The following is a 27,563-nucleotide window of genomic DNA, read 5'->3' as shown; positions in this document are numbered from 1 at the left end:
TTGCCATTTAAACAAATGTAAGTTAAATGTGTGACTAACAATTGCATTTGAATGCTATAAATATAATTATTCACAACTTGACAAGAAAACACAAAGTATACAAGTAGGAAGACATCTTTTTTCAAACAAAACATAATAGAACAAGAGTATGAAATAGAACAACACAGGATACACACTATTTCGGCGTTTTTAAGTACAAAAAAACTCACAAACCTTACAAATTAGAACGCCAACATAAATATTTAATATAGAGGATAATTGTTTGTTTCAGTGTGATATCAAAATATATTCCACCGAGTGAGCGCAAAAAAACTTGTATTTCACGAGTGGCAAAGCCAGGAGTGACATGTTCACAAGATAAAACATATTCCTATTTGACAGTGAAACAAACAATCACTATTTTGTTTTCATGCCCAAAATTGGAATTAAGACTTTTTTTAGAAAAACGCGCCAATTTGTATGCACACGTAACGTCAATTCGGAAATGACGTCGTTGAATTTGTGTCCCAGCCCTGTGTGCGCTGACGTTTGATTGGAACCCAATGTGGGATTCAATTTCAAAACATTTGCAAATCTCAAAATTTTCACTTTTCAAAAAAGTGAAAAATCATTTTATTTCACTGAAAAATCTCTATAAACCACCAAAAAGCATAATATAATAAACTGTCATATTTATGCCGTACTAGCATATGTAGTGTAACTATTAGTTATAGTTTCCCATAGAGTCTAATAAATTATGTTGCTGACTAATAAGCAAGAACATATAATTACTTTTGTCCCCTAACGGGTATAAACTTAAACTTCGGCATCATTAGACATTGTTTTAATTACATTTCAAATGAATAGAGGCCATGCATCACGATTGCTATTGGTAAAATTTCGATTTCAATTCCAAAATTTTAAATTTGATTTTTTTTTCAATTTTTACCAAGCCCCATTTTTAATAAAGACATTATGGGTTTTTTTAAGAAACAAATTAATAAAATTACAAGTTACACTTTAAAACATCATTTTAATACATCATATCATAAAAGTATTGTCTTTAGGGTGTTATTCAAAATATAATCCATGCAAAATAATAAAATTTTAAACATATAAATAATCTGATGTTAATACCTAAATGCACTCAAACATCTTTGCATCCTAATGATGGGTGGTATACCTTTATTAATACTAGCAAATAAGTTAGTAAACAATGCCAATTAGTTAAATCATCATACTTTAATACAATAATGGTATAACACTTAACTTATGTTAACAATTATTTCGAGACGAATTTCTTAGAAACATAAACTAGCTTTGACATAATAGAACCCATTTAAGTTCACATTTACCCTTTAAGGCAATTCATAGACAAAATAAATGTAATAGCAATTCTCTGCTGTTTAAAGTATTGCAGAACTAAAATTAGCTAAATACTACTTTTGTTCATTATACGACAAAGTAGTATAGAACAAAACAATAACAGTAACAGAATCATTATACGTGTGTACTTTCACTAATGTCAAGTTGATATGCTACTTTGTCTGTCATTATTACATACATGTAATATTAATAAATATGGTCATTTAAAACACATCATGTAGCTTAATACAGACACATAATTATATCCTTGTTCAGTTATCAGATTGTTCAAAAATGGCACCATGTTTATGAAAATAAAGTTGTTTCGTAACAACCGGACTAGAGGCAAGAAACCGAGCAGCAAATCAGTGGAAGCAATGCTTTCTCCATAAATACATCCATCCGTTCATGATGTGGTGGACGCAATGGGTTGCTTTGTTGCATACACATTCACTGCACATGAATACTCTTCGTTTCGATGACGACGATGACATGATTACGTACATAATGTATGTTCACTGAACTTTGTTGTATGTTTTAATAAAGCGTAGTCAATAATCACTTCGTTGTTCACTATGACACCACAAAATGTACTGTTGCATCCTCTGTGAATTAATTAGTTCTCATCAATACAATACACATTGCATTAACATGAGCACACGTAGGATCGCGTGTCAACTAATTTCAGTGACGTCACCACTGTTCCTACTATTGGCGTCATTTCCGGGCGGTGTGTAAGAAGCGTTTGTAAGTCCTGTCTGGCTGTTGTGAGGGGAAGTATACACTTCTGTCTGCAGTCTGGTAAACAAGAGGCGGTTTCGGGCGTTCACAGCACCAAATACGAAGTACCCAACTCCTGAGCCTGAAATAGAGACATTTGTGTTCAGATGTATCCGCTAGTTGACCTATTAGCATGTATTGTGTTCAACAGCAATCATTATTTGAAGCTCTGTTAGTAACAAAACAGTGTTTTGTCAATTAGTTAGGCGAGTATTATGAAGGTTAAAACAAAACCAATATGAAACAACCCAGTTCCGTTATGTGTTAATACAAGCTAACACAATTATGAAACGAAATACAGGCATTCAAAATAACCAAATTTAAAACAAAGTTGTTATTCAACCACAAATACCACAAAATTCGTATTGAGCTAAATTTATTATGCGGTTTTTCATGTCCTAGTTTATGAGTTTATACCATACTTACAAAAACAACCAACATTGTCAGCCAATGGAATAGCAGATTGGTATTACTTAAGTTAACTAGGCTTAATCGTTAAAATTTTTAACTTTCGCGGGTGTTTAAAGATCCGCCTACTGCCACTCATCAGGTACAAACTCCCTGCGTCAGATTTGCGACGCTTACTCCGCCCATTCTTAATCATTAATATACTACTTCATGTCATCTAACTATTACCTAGCATCACAGCTATAAAGATGTAGGCGTCAAAGGTCATCACCGCCAACATGAGCAGGTATCCCAGCAGTAGGTTTAAGGTGTGAAGCACGTACGCGCTGATGTGGTACTGGATCCTGCAATATTGTAGAGAACACAGATGTACAAACTTGAAAAGTCACAGTTATCAGTGTTGAGAAGTAAAAGGATCAACAGCCATTGTCTCTTTAAATATGTGTACCAAGTTTCATTAAATATATTGAACGGTTTTGGAGATATGGACGACGACGCCAACAACAACAGTACACAATTTGATCAACAAAATGTGAGGTTAATGCCTTAGAATCGCCTTAATAAGGGACACCACAGAGGTATTCAATGAGCGAAAAAAACATTACTAGTATTATGTAATAATTATCGAAGAAACGATGGGGATAACATTTACATACATAAGCTGCATAATTATCTGGGGCCGTGATACGAACGGTCTCAAGTCTGAGTCTGGACTCACACTCACTTATTACACTCTATTTTAGCGGTGTTTACAAAGAGACTCAGACTGAAAACATGAGCTACTACGTAGCTGTGTCACGTGAATTAAATCTCAACTGTCATGACGGACAGACAACTCGATAGATATTACCGGTACCGTTGATTTAGGTTGCCTTGTCGACGGCGGGTATTTGCCGACAGAAACAACCCTTTAGAAATTCTGAGTTGAGAGTATCCGGAAAAAATATAGATTCTTTCCTGAATCAATCATGCTATTAGTTGGTATCATAATCACGGCCCCTGACCTACCACCCCAGTCAAATAAAGGTATTAATAAGCCCATTTCAGATGTTTAAATTGTGCACGGTTTGAACTTGTGAAATGTGTGTAGTTTCAAGTAGACATGGATGCGTAGCAGACTTCATTGGCAATGCAGTGGGTTTTTTCTTCATTTCTTCAATTTAAAGGGAATGGTGACTGTACCCTTACATAAGAGCAAAGTAGCGTCGTTTTGGCAAAAAGTGAAAAATACTTACATGATTCCTATAATGTTAAACTTGTTTTCAAACCTTTTATTCAACAAACCTATTCATGAAAGGCACTATATTAATACATTTGCTTAATGTTAGGGGTTCATGCTCCATAAAAAAGAGAGGAATAGGGCCGAATTTCGGCCTTAAAAAGGGCCGAAAAACCCCATTGCAATGCAATGAATGTTTAACAGGACGGAACTGACTAAACAGATCAAAATGCTCAATAGACTTTACCTGACGCAAAATTAGGAGCATATTGATGTGTGAACGGTGGTTGACTTATACATCAAGAATGAATTAAGGCAAACGAACAACGTAATTTGATAAAAAGTGATAAATTAAGAAACAATTAGTGGTAAAAAAGTAAAGCACCTATATAGTTAACGAGGCAATCAAGTTTGAACAATGATTTTAGATTAAATAATAAATTAACTATTTCGCGATTTACATTTAATCTTAATCCAAAGTTAAATCAGCTGATCACCAGTGTAACTCAATGTGAATTGGCAACTGAATGATGTATAACTTCAACATCAAACTGTATACCAGACATTTTTATTACAATGATGATAAATAATGCACACAAAAAACTAATTAAATACTGGCTACGAATATAGCAAACAATAGTTGTTCATATTTGAAATATCCGGGTTAAGAATGGACAGGTAATGTGTAATAATGATAATATTATGAAGGTCTGCTGATTGAAAAGCACGCCAACATGAGAAAAAGTTGAAGTATATCAAGGTTAAAGTAACGATCTTATTCAAAATCTATACATACACATGTATAACAACACGAATTTTGATTGACAAACCTTTATCTACTAACTTAATAATGCATTTATGAAAAATATTTATTACTGATAACAAGATTGTAACCGTGTATTTAATAACTGATAAAGGAATAATATTAAATGACTGTTGAGTACTAAAATATTTACTGTGATCTACTATCGTCTCATAAGGAAGAAATATCGTGTTTTCTGCACCCTTCTTTCAAATTAAACTCGGTATCCTTCATAAGAACTATTGTTTTTTTTACATTTATTCATCCTTTTTTAGTGTATTTAAACAATTGTATTAATTGTGGTAAATCTTATTTGGGAGTAAGAGTGCATCTTTAACTTGTGTAACAAAAACAGTTGTGTCTCTTGTTCATGTCCCGTAATAAACATCTATCTATTTCACACCTTGCTCAACCTATCTCCCACTAGTCTAAATATGATGTTTTGCATTAGTTCATTATAAATACTTATTCATAGAGTGTTCATTATAACGCGTTTTAGTGCAAGTAAAAACTTAAGAAACATTATAAGCTTTGCTTTCGTCTTAATTCCTTTCAATATATCATATACAGTCGAAACCCGTTAATATGAGATCGCTAGCTCGCTTTCCTCGTTGCCATTTTTTTTAGCCCTATGTAAGCATTCTCGCTTGGCTCGATATTCGCGAGGCTCAAAATATTTTGGCAGGTCCCATGGATATCGAGCTAATGGATTTATAAAATTATAAAATACTTGAGCATAAAATGTCGCTATTTTCGATATACTCTTTGAATATAATATGTTAAAAAAATACCAAAAAAAAATAACAAGCGTGACTTCAATTTAACAAATCAATTAAAATTTGACTACAGGCAACACTGGTAACAAAACGCATTATCATGATGTTCGACTGAGCTAATGGCCTGTTTGGCATTCACTTATCGTGATCAATTAGAAATTAAATTAAAACAATAATGCACATACGTAAAGATGTGATGTGACCTTTGAAATGATTGTAAATCATTCTTTACAGGTGCAGTAATAGAGTTACACCTAATTGAACTCTGAGGCTCCGGCTCAACAACAACAACAACAACAACAATTATGACAACAACAATGATGACGACAACGACAACAACAACACCAACAACGCCACTAACAACAACAACAACGACGATAACAACAACAACGACGATAACAACAACGACGACGATAACAACAACGCCACCAACAACGACGACGTCAACAATAAAAACAACAACAACGACGACGACGACGCAAAAAACAACTACGACAAAGACGACAAAACACTAACAACAACGCCAACAACAACAACAACAACAACGACGGCAGAACACCAACAACAACGCCAACAACAATGAATACGACGACGACAACAACAACAGCAACGACGACGACAACAACAAAAACAACAACAAGGACTACAACATTAACAACCTAAAATATATATCTAGATAATAACGAATCTCTTAGTTTTCATAAATGTATTTTAACCAACAAAAACGAATCTAAACATTATGATTAAACAACGTTAAAAAAAGAGAAACACCAAAATGCGACAAAATCAGGTTTTTCATGATTTACAGAAGAACTTCAGCCTGTGTTGTGAAAATTATACGTAGGTATGTTTAGATGTGTCCCGTGTGTTTGTTTACACAATCCCATAAAAGTTTTTCATAAACTCTTCCTACATACCACGTTTGGTAACAATGAATCAACCACAACCACTTTTCTATTTTTACTTTTGAGTTACAGAGTCCTTGACCAAAATCCCAGAGGCCCTTAACGAAATCCCTTGAAAGGTCTACAAAAACTCTTCCTATATGCAAAGGTTGGTCACAATATCCACCCCTAACGAAAGATATTCCGTTTCAAACGGTTTTTTTACTTATAGTAACAGTGACCTTGACCTTGACCCTAGGGCCCTAATGCCATCCCATAAAAGGTACCTATAAAGTCTTCCTATACACCTAGTTTGGTCACATTAGGCCAACACTAACCTAATTTATTCAATACCATAGCGAGGTGAGTTTTCAGCCGTTCTGTCGCCCGCCCGAACAACGACGTACATCATCATATCACCGTGACCAGTATTCAATATTGATCTTATCCTTAGTTTAATATGTATCAGTTTTTCCATTCAGCCTATTGGTCAGCTAAATATACAGGCCAATCAAAACACTCAGTTTCTAATCTTGAAGTTCAATCAAAAATGCTTAATAAATTCGGTCCCTGGTCTACTGGTGATGTACATGCATGTTTTTTTCTATTTTTATATCGCTAACTTGATGCTATGCATCATTTTTTCTTGTACATGTTTGTGGTTACAGTTTAAGCAAGCCATATAATCATCGTGACACAGTGACATTCCGGCTGCACGCTCGGTGCCATAAAACACGTGTATTTTCAGGGACAACATGCTTGCAAACAGAGCCGATATCACGACTTATATTCATGTTATTTCATGTGGCCAATGTCCTCAATGGAGCTGGTTTTTATAAATGATAGCCTCATTAGTTACAATATTAGATGTTGATGGCCGATGGGTATTAAACTAATTTTTACAAACATTAAATAAATAATATTGCATATGAAGTAATGAATTAATTTCAATAATTAAGCAGTCTATTTTTTCCAAAACAATTGGACAATTGTTATTGATTGGAAACGAGTTTTCAGCTCGAGTTCAGCAAAACCTTGACCTATGACCCACTGACCTCAAAATCAATAGGGTTCATTTCCTGTTTATTACAAATCTGCATACCAGGTCTCTGGGCCTAAACGTTCTTCAGTAATTGATCGGAATCGGATTTTCAGCTCGAGGTCACCACGACCTTGACCTTTAACCCACTGACCTTAGCATTATTTGGGTTCATCTGCTGGTCATATCAGAAATGCCCACCAATTTGAGGTCTATGGGCTTTACAGTTTTTCAACTATAAATCGGAAACGGATTTTCAGCTTGAGGTCATCACATTGACCTTTGACCCATATATTCATATCAAATAAAACAGCTATATAATACTTAAAATCCTCATGATTGCTACATGTTCGTTTTCAACCCTGCTTAGGACATACATGTATTAGACAACAAACATAGGTGCGCATATTTATAAAATAGGAAGTCGCATATATTCAAAGAATTAATGTTTAGACATTTCGTAAAAATGTGGCAGGATAAATATATAACTGCAGTTCTGTATAAAAATGGTTTTATTCGTTTGGTTTGGTTTTAAGGTCACCGATATGTGTGATAAGTTAAAGTGACACTCTTTAATTTAAAATCAATACATATACATGTAAAACAAACATTCATTTGAGCGATAAACCTTTTAACTACTTACTAAATAATGCATTTATGGAAAATATTTATTACTGATAACAAGACTGAAACCTTGTATTTAATAGCTGAAAACGCAAAAAAATTAAATGATTGGTGAGTGCTAAAAGATTTACTGTGATCTCATGAGTCTTCATAACAGCCATTGTTTTCAACATTTTTTCATCCTTTGTGGTGTATTAAAACAATTGCATTATTTGTGGAAAATCTTATTAGGGAGTAAGAGTGCACCTTTAATATTTATCCAATAGATACTATTAACCAAGCATTTACTCATTTAATTGTGCAACATAGCCCAAACCTGCGGACAACTAATCAATCAGTATATTATTGGCTGCTGATGATGGTCAAACCCATGCTTAACATATTAAAACCAGTTAGAAATTAAGTATAGTGGGTAAGACATGAACACAGGTAAGAAACAAGAGATGTTTGTCAAACATTATGCCCCCCTGAGCGCCATGTTGTCAGGATTATTTGGACAATGGAATGAAATATGCATGGACGGAAATGAAAGCTGACTTGTCATTGACATTGGATACCTTTGAGGCAGTTTTAAGATTATGACCATTTAAAGTGTGAGGATAGAAGGTACAGTTTTTAATCATGTTCAGATGATGACTGATATTTGCAGATAAAAATGTTTCCTGACTTAGCAGCAGGGAATAAGTTAATATGATGAAATTTTAAAGATGAATATGAGTTATGACCATGACCTTTGACTCTATGACCTCAAATCCATAGAAGTTATCAAATGGTAACCCAAAACCTAAATGTCATGTTTGAGGGCCATGGGTGCAGGCATAGTAAAGTTATCACACAGATAAGCTTTTTGCCTTCAAGATCACTGTGACCTTGACCTTTGACCCGATGAACCCTAAAATAAAAAACGGGTCATCTAAAGGTCAGTTCCAACCCCCATGTCAATTTTGAGGGCCATGGGTGCAGGCATTGTCAAGTTATCACTTAAACAACATTTTTCGCATTCAAGGTCACTGTGACCTTGACCTTTGACCCGATGACTCCTAAAATCAATAAGGGTCATCTACTGATCAGGCCCAGCCCCGTGTCAAGTTTGATGATCATAGGTCCAGGCATTGTTGAGATATCACCAGTAGAAGCTTTGTTAATTTTTTCACGTTAAAGGTCACTGTGACCTTGACCTTTGGCCCGATGACCCCAAAATCAATAGGAGTCATGTACTGGTCAGGCCCAACCTTCATGTCAAGTTTGATGGCCATAGGTTCACGATTTGTTGAGTTGCCTTCAAGGTCACTGTGACCTTGACCTTTGACCCCAAAAATCAATAGGGTCATCTACTGGTCAGGCCCAACCTCCATGTCAAGTTTTAAGGCCATGGGTACAGGCATTGTTGAGTTATCACTCGGACAACCTTTCATCATTCATCGTCACTGTGACCTTGACCTTTCACCCAAGGAACCCAAAAATCAATAGCGGTCATCTACTGGTCAGTTTGAGGGCCATGGGTGCAGGCATTGTGGAGTAATCATTCAGACAACCTTTCATAAGTCAAGGTCACTGTGACCTTGACCTTTTGCCCGATGACACCCAATATCAATATGGATCATCTACTGGTCAGGCCCCAAACTCCAAGTCAAGTTTGAGGGCCATGGGTGCAGGCATTGTTGAGTAATCATTCGGAAAACCTTTCATAATTCAAGGTCACTGTGACCTTGACCTTTTGCCCGATGACCCCCAAAATCAATAGGGGTCATCTTCTGGTTAGGCCAAACCTCCATGTCAAGTTTGAGGGCCATGGGTGCAGGCATTGTCAAGAACCACTCGGACAACCTTTCAGCATTCAAGGTCACTGTGACCTTGACCTTTAACCCGATGACCCCTAAAATCAATTGGGGTCATCTACTGGTCAGCCCTAGCCTCCATGTTAATTTGATGACCATAGGTCTAGGCATCTAGGTTGAGTTATCACTCGGACAAGCTTTAAAATCCTTTTACCATAAAAGGTCACTGTGACCTTGACCCTACTGGTCAGGCCCAACATTCATGTCAAGTTTGAAGGCCGTGGGTCCAGGAATTGTTGAGTTATCACTCGGACAAGCTTTGGTCTACCGACGGACCGACGGACCGACCGATCGACCTACCGACCGACATGTGCAAAGCAATATACCCCTCTTCTTCGAAGGGGGGCATAATTAAGTTTAACTTAAACTGGAAGATTTTCCAAAAAGAGATTTGATTTCAAAATCGTGACAACCATAATTGCAGGTTAGACATTCAGAAAAATAAGTTGAAAAGAAGCTTCGTATGTCGGGTATTAGGACAAAACTGTAAGCAGATAATTAAGCATATCAGGTAAGACAAATAGCGTAACTCTACCGGTAATTTAAGAACTTAAGTATGCATTTGGTAAGACGAAAATTTCTACCAGTTTGTTTATCAGATCATTGTTAAGTTGCAGTTACCAGTGCCTGAATGTTAAACGAAACAAGAGCAGAATGTCATAGAGACAGCATGCTCGACTATAACGCCGCCTTTAAGTTTAAGGATTGCAAAGTTTTGGTGACACATGCATGGATCACTGTAAAATTAGATAATATGCAAAACCTTAACCAGTAAAAACAGAAGGGGCAAAATTTGCATTATATGCAAGTAAGAGTTATCATACTTGATTACTTAACTACATATACTGTCAAGTAGTTGCAGAGTTATTGACCTATATGTGCTTACATGCAAAACCTTAACCAGATAATTCTAAGTGAAATAATAAATGGCCATAACTTGTATTATAAGCAAAAGAAAGTTATTTAACTTGGTTATGCATGTACTGGTTGGATGGTTGATTACCATTGTGTAAAGCACAATGCAATACATCAAGCTTTGCCGAGATAATAAGAAGTTAGTAACCTACGGTATGTGTGCTTACATGCGAAACCTTAACAAGAATTCTATCGAAGATTATAGAGGGCAGTTTTTTCATGATGGAGTTGTCTAAATACTTGATAAATTAATTAGGTTGGATAGTTGGAAACACATGCCTCAAGTTTCAATGCAGTACATGATGCATTTGCAGAGATATTGAATTGGAGGTGCTGGATACACGCTAAACCTTAACCAAGGTGTGACGCAAAACCTTAACCAAGGTGTGACGCCTAAATTAGAGTGAGAAAGTATAGCTCTCCTTTTACCTAAAAAGTCAAATTAAAAAGCGATAAGAAATTTAGAAAAGCGTGTTGGAATATAGCTACAAGTAAGAAAGGTAAAATTCTACACATCAGATATTTGTATGCAAAAATTTAGGTAAGAAATTAAGCATTTATCCGTAAGACAAAACTCTTAACAGTGGGAGATTTGGTAAATATCTGGAAAGATGTATATTGCAGGTTAGCGTATCAGGTCATTATAAGATGTTTTTCAATGTTAAGACATTACATTTACCGGTTAAGCTGGTGACTAGAGTTAAAACACACACAACACAAGGTCTGGCTACATGGGAGGACACAGTCAACACAAGGTAAGGCTACATTGGAAGACACACAACATTTCACACCTCACCAACCTAAGTTTTTTAATCTGACCCAGATCCGCTGGGATCTGTAGACTTGAGAATAAAGAAGTCTCGGATGACCTGGTGTCCTGGATTGAAGTGGTGCCTGTCCGTCCATACGTGAGCGGGTTCTGTTTGAGTCTCAACTGGATGTAAAAGATCACCGCCTTCCCTGCTTCAAGGAGAATAGTGAGGACGAATATCATCACACAGCAGCCAATCACACCTGGGAATAAATGTAACAAACGTGAGAACAAGAAAAACACTACGTTAATCAAACACTTAACTGATGCATGTCTGTTGGCAATCATGTGATTGACCGTGATCCTTATAATCACTTTAAAGGGAAACGCTCATTTTTTTGTAAAATGCACATGTTTTTGGATGACGAAATAAAGTGTGACAAATCATTACGAGTTTTAAAACTAAGATATTGATGGCTTGAACCCTTCAATTATGTTGATATATGCTCAAATATCAGTGGTCGAAATTAACAAAGTGCTTAAAGTGAGGATTCAACAAAAGGCTTAAAGGTTAAGTTATCCTTAGGTTTGTGTATGAGTCCTTGTGTACATGAAGTTTAGTTGTTAGTTTTCTGATTGATTTTCCCTCGATCAACTGTACCATTGTGGGTTACACCGCACCCCACTTAAGCCGGAATATTTTTTTAATACTTTAAATGTATTTTTTTCTGCAAGAGTAAAATAGCTATCTTCAAGAGTGTATAATCAGATGCATTAATTACTGGGTAAAAAAAATGGTGGGAAAACATGAGCGAGTCTCTTTAACTAGGATCTTGGTTAAAGATTTGGCTAAGTTAAGGCTTGTCCCTGTTAAGTTTCAATAATGTTCTATTGGTAAAGACAAAAATACAATGACTTCCAAAATAGACCAGAATTGGTAATGTAACATGGAAAATAACCAAAAACATTTACCAGTGTTGTCTGTCCTATGATTTGCCTGGCAACTCACATTCACACGTTTTCAGCATTCAGTCATGATTATATTAAAATAATCTGTAGTTTTTGCATGAGTAAGCTTTATGTAGCATTGTGATCATTGACAATCATTCTTCATTCAAACAACAAGCAAAAACATTTGGCAGAACGTTTCATTTGGAATGCAAACCATTATAAATCATATATATTAATTTCACATAAATATGCAATGAGTGCTTTCAACTGTGAGTGTTATTGTGCACATTGTAAAGTTCAGGGTTAAAATTTACAGTATTCCAAAAATGTGAGTAATGACAAAATGTATATTATCATTATCAATTAATAAATTGAACTGATAAACTATCTAAACTAAACTTTTATCACAAATAGGAAAATAATATATCTGCAAGTAACAGGTCACATGACAGTTATATAATACAGAAGTTATCTGAACAGTTTTTGTTCTAATCGACAAAATACTTTCCTTAACCCTTAATTGTACAGGGGAAGGAAACATGTCCAATTATAATATTGTTTTTTAAATGTACATGTTAATTCGTCCTAAAATAAACACTTAAGTTAAAGCAATCTATAAATTTTAATTGAAATGTACACTTTGATATTACCCCTGCGAAAATGATGGCCAATAACCATGGACTACCATGGTAGTTCATGGTCATATGACCATGGACTACCATGGACTACCATGTTACGTCAAATGGCCGCCCCACGGTATCACACCATGGTAGACCATGGTATTATACCATGGTAGACCATGGTCTACCATGGTTTGATACCATGGTAGACCATGGTAGCACACCATGGTAGACCATGGTAGCACACCATGGTAGACCATGGTCATATACCGTGGGGCGGCCATTTGACGTTACATGGTATACCATGATATATCATGAACTACCATGGTATATGACCATGAACTACCATGGTAGACCATGAACTACCATGGTAGACCATGGTCACATACCATGGTAGATCATGGTCACATACCATGGTAGACCATGGTCACATACCATGGTAGACCATGGTCACATAAATAGGATTGACAACAAACTTAACAAAGATCAAAATCAGTGAAATGGAATTGTATTGATTAAAATATGTTTATGGCGTCATCTAGTTTAGCATGCCGAGTACTGTATTCTGTTGATATCCCATTTACATGTATATGAGAAGGAAAAAAAAATGTCTTATTTCTCTGCAATAGCTAACAACTTGTGCCAAACTTTGACTAGAACAAAATTATAGTATATATATATATATATATATATATATTTAGTATGATATAGGCCTCAAACTGTCCATTATGTAAAATATTGGAGCGTCTTCAATATAGTTCTTAAACTGAAACTGTTACATTTCAAGAACTTGAATTGTTCCTGCACACTTAAAGAGTAGTAAAAGTACAGTTCTTGAACAGTTCAAGAACAATTCATGCACATTTCTTAAATAGTAGTAAAAGTACAGTTCTTGAACAGTTCAAGAACAATTCATGCACATTTCTTAAAATGTTCTTATCATTTTCTAGTGGTTCTTGTACACGTTAAGAATAGATCAAGTAAGGATCTAGAAATGTTCTTGCATGGATTAAAATCTTGAAATCTACCCAGTACATTCCTGACTAGATGTGATAACAATTGTTAAACGATAACGTTTTAGGAACAAATCTTAAACAATTGTTACATTATAACTTTCTTGTTTAAAATGTCAACCACTATTATGAAAGAAATAGTCAACAAGAAAATTGAAAACACTTTCTTATGAGCTCCAGTTTTAGGTAACCAATTTCAATTCTTCATGAAAAGTAGATTACTTTTCTTAACTGCTTCTGTTTTACCACAATGAACATTTTTTTCATTTATGATTATGTATTAAAGTTACAAGTATTGCTCACATTTTACTGCGCTTATGCTGTATGAACGCAGTAGGGTAAGAAAGCAAATGACCCAAGATGCTCTAACATGCTTTATGAAATTTGCTCACATGCCCTACTGCGCTCTTACAGCATAGACGCAAGTAAAACTGTTATCTCTCCTTAATTATATCATTATATTTTTCAAACATGTACTTTTAACCAATGTGCATAAAAACATGGATAAAAAATTCAAACTAACACAGTTGATAAAGTTATTGTATTTAAGAAACAAAAAGTATGCACCTGTACATTAATGGTTCTTAAAGGTAATTCTGGAGTTTAAATGCATAGTTATTAATGACTTAATTTGTTGCATCAGCGCGCCAAACTCAGTTTTGTATTTACTGATAAAAGTTAGTCATACAGTTGTTATTTTGATTCTAGAACGACAGCGTATTAATTGATTCGCATTTATCATTTTCCATGTATCAGCTTCTTTAGTCCAGCAAATTACTTATCCATGTCAGTGACGCCAAGCGTTTGATGAGAATAACATGAACTATTCATGAATGACAATTTTGACAAATCATGTTCATGAACTCCCACTAAGTTCATGAACTCCTGCTTAGTAAATGAACTTGACAGTTCATGAACATTATTTTTCCAAAATGTCATTCATGAACTAAATTCATGAATAGTTAATGTCATTCGACACAAGGTGATAATTTCATCATTACTACACATCCATTTATAACAGTTTTAATTTCTTATGACGCATATAAACACAATTAGTAAGAAACCATTGAATTGCTCATTTCAGTCCTTGACATTTACATCTAGTCTCTGTACCCAGGTCCCTTTTCCTTATACACTTGATGATGAAACGCATCTGCGAAAAGATTTTTTGCAGTCATTCTTTGCATGATTGTTTTCGTTGAAGTGGTCTTTTCTTAACTCTGGAAGCCTTTCGTTGTCTGAGACTTTGACATCCATCTTCCAACCTGAAAAATATTTCTTTTATTTATTTGTACTGCCAACATTTTCAAACAACTAACGGCCAGTTGGTTATCAAATCAGTGCGAATTAAGATTTCAATGTTGCAGGTATATAAATTAATGATAGCTTATTTAATTCTTTCGAACCAAAGAGCTCAAATTTATTGAGTCTGATTTTTTTTTAAAGATTCTCATTAGTGTTTGTCTGTTACATATAAAATCCACTCCACACATCCAACCATATTGTTTTCAAAACCAGAATGAAAATCTTACCATTTGCTTTAAAAAATAGTCTACTCACTGATGGATTTGACAATTTACGGCTTTGAATGTTTTTCTCCTTCACTGGTTGATTCTTTTGAGGACTGATGATTTATTTGTTAGCTCCTTTGGGTTGGCTAAAATAGACGAAACAACATTTCAGACACTTAACCATAATTTGCTTGCATAGTGGTTATTTAAAAGGTCAAGGGTTGGCAGCGATGCAAAAGTCCATTGAAGGACCAAAATTTAAAAATGTTAAAAAAATCAATTTCTTCTTAGTTTTGAGGTTCAATATTTAACAAGCATGATTCATACCCGTTTATCAATTGCAACATGAGGAGCTGTAATTAGGATTTGAGCATATTTTATGATATAAGATTTTATCAGATTTCAAATCAAAAAGCTATATTGTCTTTAAACAAAAAGAGTATATTTGTGACTGAGTCGAAGTTATTGAAACTGTCCAATCAACAATGTCTTTGTTTTGATTGCAGCTATATTTAAAAAGATATTAACATATTTGTAACCCGGAAATGATCTCTCATCCACTACTTTTCATTATTAACCTGAAGAACTTTTTTTTTTATTTGACAAGATATAATAACGAACTCACAACATTGTTAAATAGGTAGTCTGGAGCATTTTGACATGAAAACAAAGTGATAATGTCAACAGACTTTTTAGAATAAATGTGAAAGTTTTTTTTATAAAAAATATTAATATTCTATTGTAAAATTTGTTAACTCCCTACTAACATGTCGCCAAAAATATATGTTTCACTCCCCTAAAAGATCGTTCCTCAAAACAATAAAAACTTTTTTAAAGGTTTTAGTTTTTGACCTTCCCCACCCACTTTTGCATCGCTGCCGGCCCATTACAATTGATCCTTTTTCTCGACAAAAATAGCTTACCAACGTTAAGAAACAAATTTAAAAGCTGCTTTAATATATATATATAAATTAAGTATTAGCTGAACGCTAGTCAAAAACAAGCATTTAACTGTGTTTCTACACAAACGTATTTCGTATGTTTGTCGCGAAAATGTATTACAACAAAACATATTTGCTCATTACTTCAAAATGTTGCTATGTTATTTTTAACAATAATATTAGCGTAAAAGATCGTTATAAACGTTACTGAATTATACTCCTTACATCGCTTGAACTTACCTTAAATAAACGAAACAAGACATCAGTTTATTTGGCGCATTATTTCGACAAAAATGGCGGGCGTTCGAAACTATCTCCGCCAGTGAAGAGCGTTTCGTCTCAAATGCGTAACCGTTAGAATATAGTTATATATATAGCTACGTTAGAATATGGCTATAGTATTTTGTAAATATTATATTTAACCGGTTTAACAACTAATTAACCAGTGTTGACCACAGGTGCTCGTCACATTGCCTGGATACAGTAATTTTATATAAAATAAAATATTTTTTTTATATTTTTTTTTTTAATTTTTTTTTGACAAGATAGTGAATATATGTCATTTTAAAAAATATTCCACATTTTTCATGAAAAAAAGTTACTAATAACTTGACAAAATCTTGACAAAAAATAAATAAAAAAATCTATTAAAAAAAAATATATATAAAAAATATAAATTACTGTATCCAGGCAATGTGACCAGCAATCCATGGCACCTTACATGATACATATGATATATGTGGTGCTTTAATTAAAATAAATTTAATTTTAATGTTCATGTTATTTTGATATGGAATTTTCTTTACGTTTGTTATTTTTTATTTATAATCTTTGGGTTATAACTGGGCCAAATGTGTTACACTAAATGCACCAGCCAGTTGTAACCACAGCTACCTCAACTTCCTGCCTGTTGCTGATGCAACTACTTGTTTTTGTACAAGTTTCCTTTCAAAGACATATGCAGAACATTTTAAGAACTTGCCATGTTCATAAGCTGTTCCTATTATGTGCCAAATTGTTTAAAAAGAACATTTCAAGAACATATTAAGAACATAAAAGTTCATAAACTATTCTTTAAATGTGCCAACTTGTCTTTATGAACAGTTCAAGAACATTTTAAGTGCAAACACTATTCATGAACTGTTCTTATATTGTACTTAAGACTTTAATATAGAACAGTATTAGAACAACAATAGTCTTTAAAAAATTCAAGAACTGTTCTTAAAAAGTATTCTTGAACTGTTCAAGTACAACTGTTCTTAAAAGTGATCAGTTACTGTTCTAGTACAGTTTTGCATAGTTCTTGAACAGTAATTAAACACAAGAACATCATTTCACAGAGGAATGGAGCATAGATGCTCATTAATGAGCAAATGCTCTATTTCCCACAAATTGTTTTCAAAGGTTTTCAAATTTGGCATTCTTCCTTTCCAATAGATATTCTTCCTTTCCATCAGATGCTTTCGTTGTGGATGAGTCTAAAATTAGCAGAACAGCTGGTAAAGGGTTAATACTGAAACACAACTTCTGTTGTTGACAAGTTGTGTGTTTACTAAATATCAGTAAAGAATAAGACCACATTTATTAAGTTGCTATTTCTGTTATTTACCAAAATCAACAAATCATTTTTAGACTTATCCAAAGTAAAGAATCAGATAAAAAAGGATGATGGTAGACTATGGTAAACTGTCACAGTGGCTGACCATGGTCAACCTTGGTGTACCATGGTAGACCATGGTTGAAATGGTGACTCTCGGAGTAAAACTTTTGTACCATGGTCTACTGTGGGGTTTTTCACGGTACTTGATGGTTGACCTTCAAAAACCATGGTATACCATGGTGATCTTTTTTTGTACCATGGTAGACCATGGTCGACCATTGTCAAACCATGGTATACCATGGTGATATTTTTTTGTACCATGGTAGACCATGGTCGACCATGGTCGACCGTGGTCCAGGCAATGATTTTCCCACGGTACTTGATGGTTAACCATGATAAAACATGGTTGACCGTCAAAAACTGTCAAAAACCGTGGGGACCATGGTCGACCATGGTCATTATTTCGCCGGGGTAATGCACCAGTCAATTGTAACCACAGCATCCCAGGTTCTGAAATAGGGGGGACCAGTCAATCCCGTGTAAATACCCCTCCCCACGGAGACAAACTGCCAAATGCCGCCGCACCCCATAAGGCCCATTCCCCGCTATTTTTAGTCAAAAACAAAACCGCCGCATTCACTCTGTAACCGCAGGGCCACCTAGAAGGTAAAAACACGGCCCATTTCCCCCGCTCCCCCCCCCAACCAATTGACTGGTGCATAATGACAACCACATGCTGATTCCAATGAGATAAAATAAAATGAGTACCTCCAGTTCCTTGGAAGTGCCATCCTTCAAAGAACAGATGGTTGATGTCTGCGGACAGGAAGAAATAGTCCTGAAACAGAATATGTTGTATCAATACACAGCAATTAACACATCTGTAGAAATAGTCATGAAACGGATCATGATGACTATAACACAGTAACACCAAACAAAAGGTGGAAACAGTCCTGAAATTGTTCTGTAACAGACCATGCTCTTATATTATACACTGTAAAACAATACATTTTTGGGGGGGAGAAATAGTCCACACATGATGGTATATTTAAACGCAGTAAAACAAATGCTCCTCAAATACTCTTTTGAAGTTGTTTAATGCTACAGGACATGTTAAAAACATACATTTTTTAAAAGCACAAAACTTTCATTACGTGAGATATTCACCGTTATTAAAGATTAAACAGCTATTAAGACACCATTTTATTCCTCACTTTCATTTTTTCCAGATCACTTTATTACACATTAAGCCCTAGACGTCGATTTAAAATCCAAAGAGATTGATAGCATTTATTCAGCTATCTTTGTTATAAGTAGTATATAGAAACCCATAAACTCCAGGCAGCTGGTTGCGACAATGATCATAATGTTAGACAATGTCAAAACATAGATTTGATGGTACGGTTTTTTTCGATTCTAATTAATGAAAACTTCATTCATGTTTACACCAACACGTAACACTTCTGTTGTAAGGGATAAATAAAACTTCAAGGAAATTGTACAATACAGTTCAGCGTTGTTGTTTTTCACAGGTCATATCCTGTTTTAATACTGAAAAAAATAAAACAAGGGGGTAAAACTGCATACTTTTGAATGCTATTGCAGAATGTAAAGGCTCGCCTTATAAAGCCCTGTGCCTCGAAAAAAGGAGCTAATTTCTATACATTAAAATAGTTTCACATCATATTTCATAAAAACATGCATTTGCAGATTTAGCTCAATTTACTCATAAACAATAATTTATTTAAAATAAGTGTGCAGGTAATGTTAACCATTTTGGACCCACTTCCAAAGGTACATGTAATTTGATTAAATATGAATTGTAGTTATTATATTTGAAATACAAATAGAAACATGCCTTTGGCCACGAACATATACCGGTACATTTATAATGTGATGATCACATAAGCAGAGAATGTGAAAACAACAAATTGCATAAGAAGTAAATCCTTATTTACATTTAAGTAATTAATAGGCTATATAACAATGGGTACCGTGTTTGAGAGTATACATTCTTTTTTTTCGCCTACACATTAAACCCCATATAAGGATGCTAACAAGTACGGAATAAGCGGAGCTTTACCCTGTTATAATATTCAGCCAGATGAATTATAAAGCTATTCACTTGTACACACGCAAGTTATTGAACAGTATCCATTATAGACAACATGCTACCGTTATACTTTCCTTGCTACCGTTGTGATTCAAACTGTACACGAGCACTAAATTGAGTTTTCAAGGAGATATCATGGGCTTTTATTAGATTTTTAAGGAATATCTTAAATAAGCAACTATGTAAAAACACATGTTTTCCAAAATTATCAATAATAACAAGCTATTATTATAATTAATACCAGCAAAGCGTTCACTAAAGATCAAACTGTTTTTCTAAAGATAAACCATTTTTACTACTGGCACTTCATTTGAAGCGGAACAGTGAAGATTAAGGACTGTTTCCTAAAGTACAATCACATTTCAAGCAGTTTTCAAAGCAAACTGAATAATTAATTAATTAGTTAATAGTTTTAAGTTGTTGTTTGCAAGGACTCTTCATCCAGCAGCCTAAAATTTTCAAGTCTGTGCAAACCCAGTCATGTAAAATTTCAATACCTCTGATTGTGGGTGTTACATATAAGTAAACTGCATAAATTCTCACAACGCGTTAAAAGCTGCACAGTCTCACAGATTAACCATTTTTACAACTTTTTTTATTTTTTGTCTTGGAAAGGGCAAATTTTTGCGTAAATATCTGCAAACCAATGGTACCGGTATATAAGATTGCTGAAAAAAACTCAGATCGTAGCTTTTCATATTACTGTTCAAAAATTAATGTTTTATGGCTTAAACTGTTACTAACGGTTTAAGAAAAAATGCATAAAACATCAATTTTTGAACTCAAATATAAAAATCTGCGATCTTTTTTTGTCAGCAGTCTTATAAACTGGTTTCCATTGATTTTCACAAAAAATTGCTCGTTCCAAGACAAAAAAAAAAATGTTGTAAAAACGTTCAATCTGTGAGAGTGCAGCTTTAAAGCATTGTAAATGCATAAATTTTTTATTATTTTTATTTTTGTTGACATTATACAAATAAATTTATTATGATAAGTTAGGAACAGTGTGACTTATATTATTAATAACACCCCATCTGTTATTCTGGTAACACATATGCATTGTCACACATTTCTTACCAAGTATCATTATCAAAGAAAGTTAAAGAGCATTATAAATGAAACTATGTATAAAACATGTCCCTTTCTGTTTAGGCCTATATTATTCTATGTCATGCTGTGACCTCCAGCGATTATAATGGTTATAAATTGAATAACATAGTTATAAACCTTACAACTGAAGTCATCAAAAACAACGCAGTTAAAACTCATAACAACAATTAATTAAAACAACTTTTAAAGGGACTTAACACCAGATGGTCCAAATTAAAACAAGCCTAGAATTGTCAATGCCAGCTAGTAGGAGGCCTGTAGTGAATAATATATTTTACATGATTAAAAGAATAAAAGCAACAATCATGTTGCTGTTTTATCTTAGTGTCCTAGTTTAAAAATAGCGCATAATGGTTTACCAGTTAAAGTCTGATCTGTTTATGGGTACAGATAAATATACTGACATTATTTTTAAATTTACTGGGGATTTATGCGCTAGACAACTACAGTAAATTTCAGGAAAAATGCACAAAAATGTGACAGATGCACATATCGTAAGCAATATAATACATCAGTAAGTAAGATTCAACGGGTTGAACACCATGATGTCAATTTTATGTAAGTTTTTGTTAGTTGAAATGTATTATTAATAAACATAAAAATCTTGTCTTTCGATCTTAATTAATATGTGCATCATGATCTTTCATAAAACTTTATGTATTGATAAAAACACACAGAATCTATTATGACTTCCTTACCTTAATTAATCACAATTAATTTAAGTTTGTAATCAGTTGAAACAAGATAGACCAAACATATTTATTGGTAAAAAAACAAACATATTACTTATCATTCATGACTGTATTTCTGAAATATAACGTCCATATAAACCACAACAATGCATGAAGAAGTAAATGCATACCTTGATATGTCCTATGACATTTATCACCTGCATATTTTCAAACTATTTGTTCCCCGAAAGCCCATGCCGCATCAAAATTAAACAAATCTCTTTCTACACGCCTTCAATTAACGTTTTGCACAAGGAGTAGAGTTTGAGAAAAGAATGATCTTTAATGATTTCACTAAACTGATTCACCTTTAAGCAAAGGTAATTATCATATATGTCAATTGTAAACATCCCAGTCAAAATCATGTAAATCCCTCATTTAAGCAACAACACTACCAAGCACTGATTTGCAATTTCGTTCAAACCCTCAAGCTTTTTTATGTATATTTAAATCCGTCAAACCAAATATAAAACAGTTTCAATTTTAAGCCCAAATGTTTTTATACAAACTAAAAGGGTTACAAAGTAAGCCATCTATCTTGTCTACATGCTTATGACTGTGATGTTGCTGTAAGTGTGAGCTTGTCATAAGAAAGTAACCAAACATCAGTAACACTTGTCAGTACCTGACAAAACCTATCACTCTTTAGGTGTGTATTTGAATATGTAATTGTAAGAATATTTTGTTTCAACATATAACATATCAATGGGATTCATTAACATTTTACACAATAAGGCGCCTAATAATTAATAATTATATCTGAATGCATGTATCGTACATCCACTTTTTTAATTATTATTTCTGAGTTGTTATATTTATAATAAAATATTATTACTTCAAAACTAAGAGCTTGATTGTCTAGTTTCAGCGAAGTTTATTTGATTGTCCAAGTAAAACTAATTTCATTTCAGAGGCATACTAAATGTTTTACTAAAATTCTTAATCTTCCGATGTTTTGTCATATTGACACCAATAAAGTTCTTATCATGAATTTTTAGCATGCATGAAACAAAATAATGATTTTATGTCTGTTGGGTTGTAAAACTACAATTCTTTATGATTAGGCTTTGTATGTATTAAAGCAATTGTGCACCAGATGACCAATTTGCAAGAAAAAAAAGAAAATTGTTGAAAACTGACATAAACTTGGTATTTATGTGTACAATGCATTGAAACTTACTAACTGAAGTACCACATAGTTTACAATTTATTTAAGTTTAACAGTTATTTCATATTTTTTTCATTAAAAAAGATTACTGGGTATGTCTACCTAGTAGAATTTATTCCTAATGCATGGTTGGCTAGTCGATGTTATCACATGATATTACCAAGTTAGGTATATAGCTTAAATATACCACTCGTTTGAAGTAAGCCTTTGTGGCACAGTGGATACAACACTGGACAGCAATTTGGGCGACACACTGTTTCGAACCGGTCGCCGACACAATTTTTTTTTTTACATTTTGGTACTTTTTTTACAATTATGATATCAAAGCGTAACACATTCTATTAAATAATTATCCTGAGATTCGTTACAGAAAATGACTTTTTTTGGTGCCAGTCTGGTGTACAGTCCCTTTAAAATGATGCTTATTATTTTAGAATCCATGATTATGTCACTGCAATAATTTGGACAATAAAACAAGTTAAACTTCACATAATTGAACAGAAATTGGGACATTTCATCTTGTCATAGGGATGAGATTAAAACAACAAATTGTGATGGGAACTGATAAACTCGTTGATGGGAACTGGTATACTCATTAACATATTATAATACAACTTGCAAAACGTGACAAACACTTTTGGCAGATTGCTATCCATGTCAAAAAATGTTTATAGATGGGCTATTATGGATATTTGGGCTGCACAGCAGTACTTTCTTAAAGCTGTTTTATACCTATGCACTCAGAAAAGATAATCCGCTTTTGATTGCAGAGATGGTTCATCACATATACAATCATTTTTTTAAACCAGCATTTCATAGATTTTCAAATTTCCATACGAAAATTTACTGTTCCATGCATTGTTTTCTTAGCATTTCTGTGATAATTGACAAAAAGATGTTATTCAAAATTTGATAAAAAGGAACTTTTGTTATTGCTGAAATACTTTCAATGAAAGAAAAAGCTCCATCTAATGATCTTTAACCAGCTTTATTTATCCTCCTAATACATATCTTAAATAAGGCGTAATTCAATAGTTATAATTCTTTGTCGAGGACCCAAAACTCCATTTTTTTTGCCATGTTTACAGTCTATCTAACATCAAATTCTTGAGCAACCTTAATGCTACACTTAGTATACAACAAATACTTTTTAAATCAGAGTATGATTAAACAATATTTAATACATGTACATTCTGTACCTTACATAATACAGGTGTAACATGCGAGCCTAACAAGGCCAACAGATCCCTTTAGAATAAAGCATGCTCGACCCTGAAGGGGTGGATCGACTGGTCTTTATTCATGGTATATTCTCCATCCACACAGAGACCTGTATATGCCACTTTCCATATAATCAAGTACATCACTGTACTACGAACGACCTTCCTCCTACAGCTGAACGTTACATTACTTTCCCCTCCGAGAAGACTCGTCCTGAGTCTTGGCCTGGAAAACTTGTGAGTAAGGCAACTCCGATCCGGCAGTTGACTCTATCCCACTGCTGCCACCATTTGTAAAGTGCAAGCTTTAAACAAGGCCAACAGATCCCTTCAGAGACAAGCATGCTTGACCCTAAAGGGGTCAACTGTTCTATATATATAGTGTATTCTCTATCCACAAAGAGACCTGGATATGCCAATTTGCATATAATCAAGTACATCAACATACTACTAACACACTTTTACCTACAGCGGAACGTTACATTGGTAACAAATAAAAACTATTTTCTTCACACTGAGCCTTCCCCAACACTTAGAACCCTAATGAATTATTAATACTTTAAAACTCACAATAGTCAGCAACCATCACGGACCTATAAACCATGGATTGGCAACTCTCGTCTGTGTTAATGCGATTTGCTCAAACTCACGCGTGCAACGCGATTTCATTCCGAGATCTTACCCTGTGGTCGTTTTCTAGATGTCCGACATCAGCCGAATATATGCATGTAAGAAAACATTAATTAAAACTAAATATAAATTTAATTAGGAACATATTAGGTCCTGATTAATACTTTGATAATTAGAGAAAATATAATAACTACAAACATATTACATGCGACATGTCGATCAGTGTTAGAAATAACAAGAGCGGTCACAGACAGCTATATCCCCCGCCTCATGGGGACATTTTTTGTAATGAAAGCCAATCAATGATAAGGGTAGTTTCTCAGGAACATAAGAAATGCGAAAATTAAGAAAGGGCAATATCTCTTTCAAATAAGGTCAAATTGCAAAAGCCCGACAATATTCGCTGCGTCACTATATAGTCATCAATCTGTGAAAGTTTGGTAGGAATCGGATGAAAAACGTAAGAGGATTTGCGAAGAAACCAATTTTAAATGTAAAATAAGCAAATGGCAATAACTCTTTCAAAAATGGTCAAATCAGGAAAGCCTGACAATATGCACTGCTTCACTTTATGATCATCAATCTGTGATAGTTTGGTAGAAATCGCATGAAAAACGTAAGAGGAGTTGCGAAGAAACCAATTTTAAATGTAAAATAAACAAAGGGCAATAACTCTTTCAAAACTGGTCAAATCAGGAAAGCCCTACAATATGCGCTGCTTCACTTTATGATTATCAATCTGTGATATAGTTTGGTAGAAATCGCATGAAAAACGTAAGAGGAGCTGCAAAGAAACCAATTTTAAATGTAAAATAAACAAAGGGCTATAACTCTTTCAAAAATGGTCGAATCCTAAAAGCCCGACAATATGCGCTGCTTCATTTTATGATCATCAATCTGTGAAGGTTTGGTAGAAATTGCATGAGAAATGTACGAGGAGATGCAAAGAAATGAATGTGGGACGGACGGAGGCACACACGCACACACGCACGCATGCACACACACACACACATGCACTGAATCGCGCCTACCATTACTATATCCCCTCGCCTTTTCAAGGCGGGGGATTATAAGCAAAGGGCAATAACTCTTTCCAAAAATGATCAAATCAGGAAAGCCCAACAATATGCACTGCTTCACTTTATAATCATCAATCTGTGAAAGTTTGGTAGAAATCGCATGAAAAACGTATGAGGAGTTGCGAAGAAACCAATTTTAAATGTAAAATAAGCAAAGGGCAATAACTCTTTCAAAAATGGTCAAGGCAGGAAATCCCGACAATATGCGCTGCTTCACTTTATGATCATCAATCTGTGAAAGTTTGGTAGAAATCGCATGAAAAACGTAAGAGGAGTTGCGAAGAAACCAATTTTAAATGTAAAATAAACAAAGGGCTATAACTCTTGCAAAAATGGTCAAATCCTAAAAGCCCGACCCTCTCTTACTTTCTTACATCACATTTCATATAATCGATGGAAAAATTGACTGACAAAATGTTTTAATGAAATGCAATAGGCAGGGTAGAGAACTCTTCATACAATGAAATTGCATGTGACAATAAAATACTCTTCAATAGCCCAGTGTTTAAATGTCTCCAAAGGTCTATGCTGCTTTTTTAAAATGTTTAGTGATAAGGCGAACCGAGTTTAATTTCGCCAGAATACTTTTTCTCTTGGAAAGCATTAGTATGAGTGTCTGTTCATATTTCCACATTGGTACCCTGCTGAGCCAATGGAACTGCCTCATTATTTGTTCTTATCAAGAAGATTTTTGCTAGCCAAATTGTCTGCGGAACACAATGAAGCATATGACAGTTAAGCTAACCAGGGGTAACTGACTGACAATGTTATGCACCAGTCAATTGTAACCACGCCCCCCCCCCCTCCAGGTCCGGGGGTATACTGGGGATAGCCGGGGAAATGGGCCGTGTTTTTATCTTTTCGGTGAATGCGGTGGTTTTGTCTTGCACAAAATATAGAGGGGAATAGGCCTTACCTAGGGTCCCTGGGGTGCGGGGGCGTTTGGCGGAGATTTTACCATCACTTCATTCCCACAGGGCGAGGATTTTACCCGGGGTTGGCTGGACCGAAAGTCAAAGTCCCCGCTATTCCCCAGACCTGGGGGGGCTGTGGTTACAATTGACTGGTGCATTAATACACATGTATGCATTGGAAATGTAATAAAATTCTAAATGTACTAAAATAAAATATCCTACCTTCATTTTCATTGACATATTTTTCATCATTTCTATGTCCATCACAAGACCAGTCTGAGATTGGTCATAACTTTGGTATGAAACTGCCATTTTGCAGATTAAGACTAGCAGACTAGTTAACACTGGTTTATTTTATTCTATTTAAAATAAAAAGTATAGGAAACAAACTGACTAGCTCTAAAATTGAACAGTATTTATTCGCCCTGCAAAGCCAGTTAGCATTTCTAGCACATTTGACTGAAAAAATAAGACCCGGAAGCAATATATATGGAGGCCGCCATTTTGGACTACCCCGCAATTATCACATGATTATCATGTGACACTGTAGAGTGTACCTCGCATAGACTAGTACCCTACGTT

General features: G+C 34.5%; 1 protein-coding gene across 4 annotated transcripts; it reads right to left on the bottom strand.

The window, feature by feature from the left end:
• Positions 1 to 8: 8 nt before the first annotated feature.
• LOC128223949 (probable low affinity copper uptake protein 2) lies at positions 9 to 27,563 on the bottom strand. Of its 4 annotated transcripts, none has more exons than XM_052933464.1 (5): positions 27,204 to 27,563; positions 18,785 to 18,854; positions 11,430 to 11,643; positions 2,761 to 2,876; positions 9 to 2,206 (listed from the first exon to the last, which is right to left on the bottom strand). In XM_052933464.1, the coding sequence occupies exons 1-5, from the start codon at positions 27,291 to 27,293 to the stop codon at positions 2,019 to 2,021; spliced, it is 678 nt and encodes a 225-aa protein (XP_052789424.1). In that variant the 5' UTR covers positions 27,294 to 27,563; the 3' UTR covers positions 9 to 2,018. The 4 variants fall into 4 exon arrangements, with proteins under 4 accessions (XP_052789424.1, XP_052789425.1, XP_052789427.1 ...); XM_052933465.1 differs by lacking the exon at positions 27,204 to 27,563 and adding an exon at positions 22,102 to 22,379; XM_052933467.1 differs by lacking the exon at positions 27,204 to 27,563 and adding an exon at positions 19,231 to 19,394 and having other exon boundaries at positions 10 to 2,206.

This window comes from Mya arenaria, chromosome 17 (genome assembly GCF_026914265.1).
Source record: "Mya arenaria isolate MELC-2E11 chromosome 17, ASM2691426v1".
Taxonomy (NCBI): domain Eukaryota; kingdom Metazoa; phylum Mollusca; class Bivalvia; order Myida; family Myidae; genus Mya; species Mya arenaria.
The sequence above is the reverse complement of the archived record's forward strand: the minus strand, read 5'-3'. Positions and strand labels throughout refer to the sequence as shown.

Excerpts from the sequence above, each read along its gene's own strand:
- LOC128223949 (XM_052933464.1), bottom strand. The coding sequence starts at position 27,293 with ATGGCAGTTTCATACCAAAGTTATGACCAATCTCAGACTGGTCTTGTG. Across the intron at positions 11,644-18,784 it reads GCACTTCCAAGGAACTGGAG|GTGTGATTGGCTGCTGTGTG; the intron begins GTACTCATTTTA and ends ATTTATTCCCAG. Across the intron at positions 2,877-11,429 it reads GGTCAGATTAAAAAACTTAG|GATCCAGTACCACATCAGCG; the intron begins GTTGGTGAGGTG and ends ACAATATTGCAG.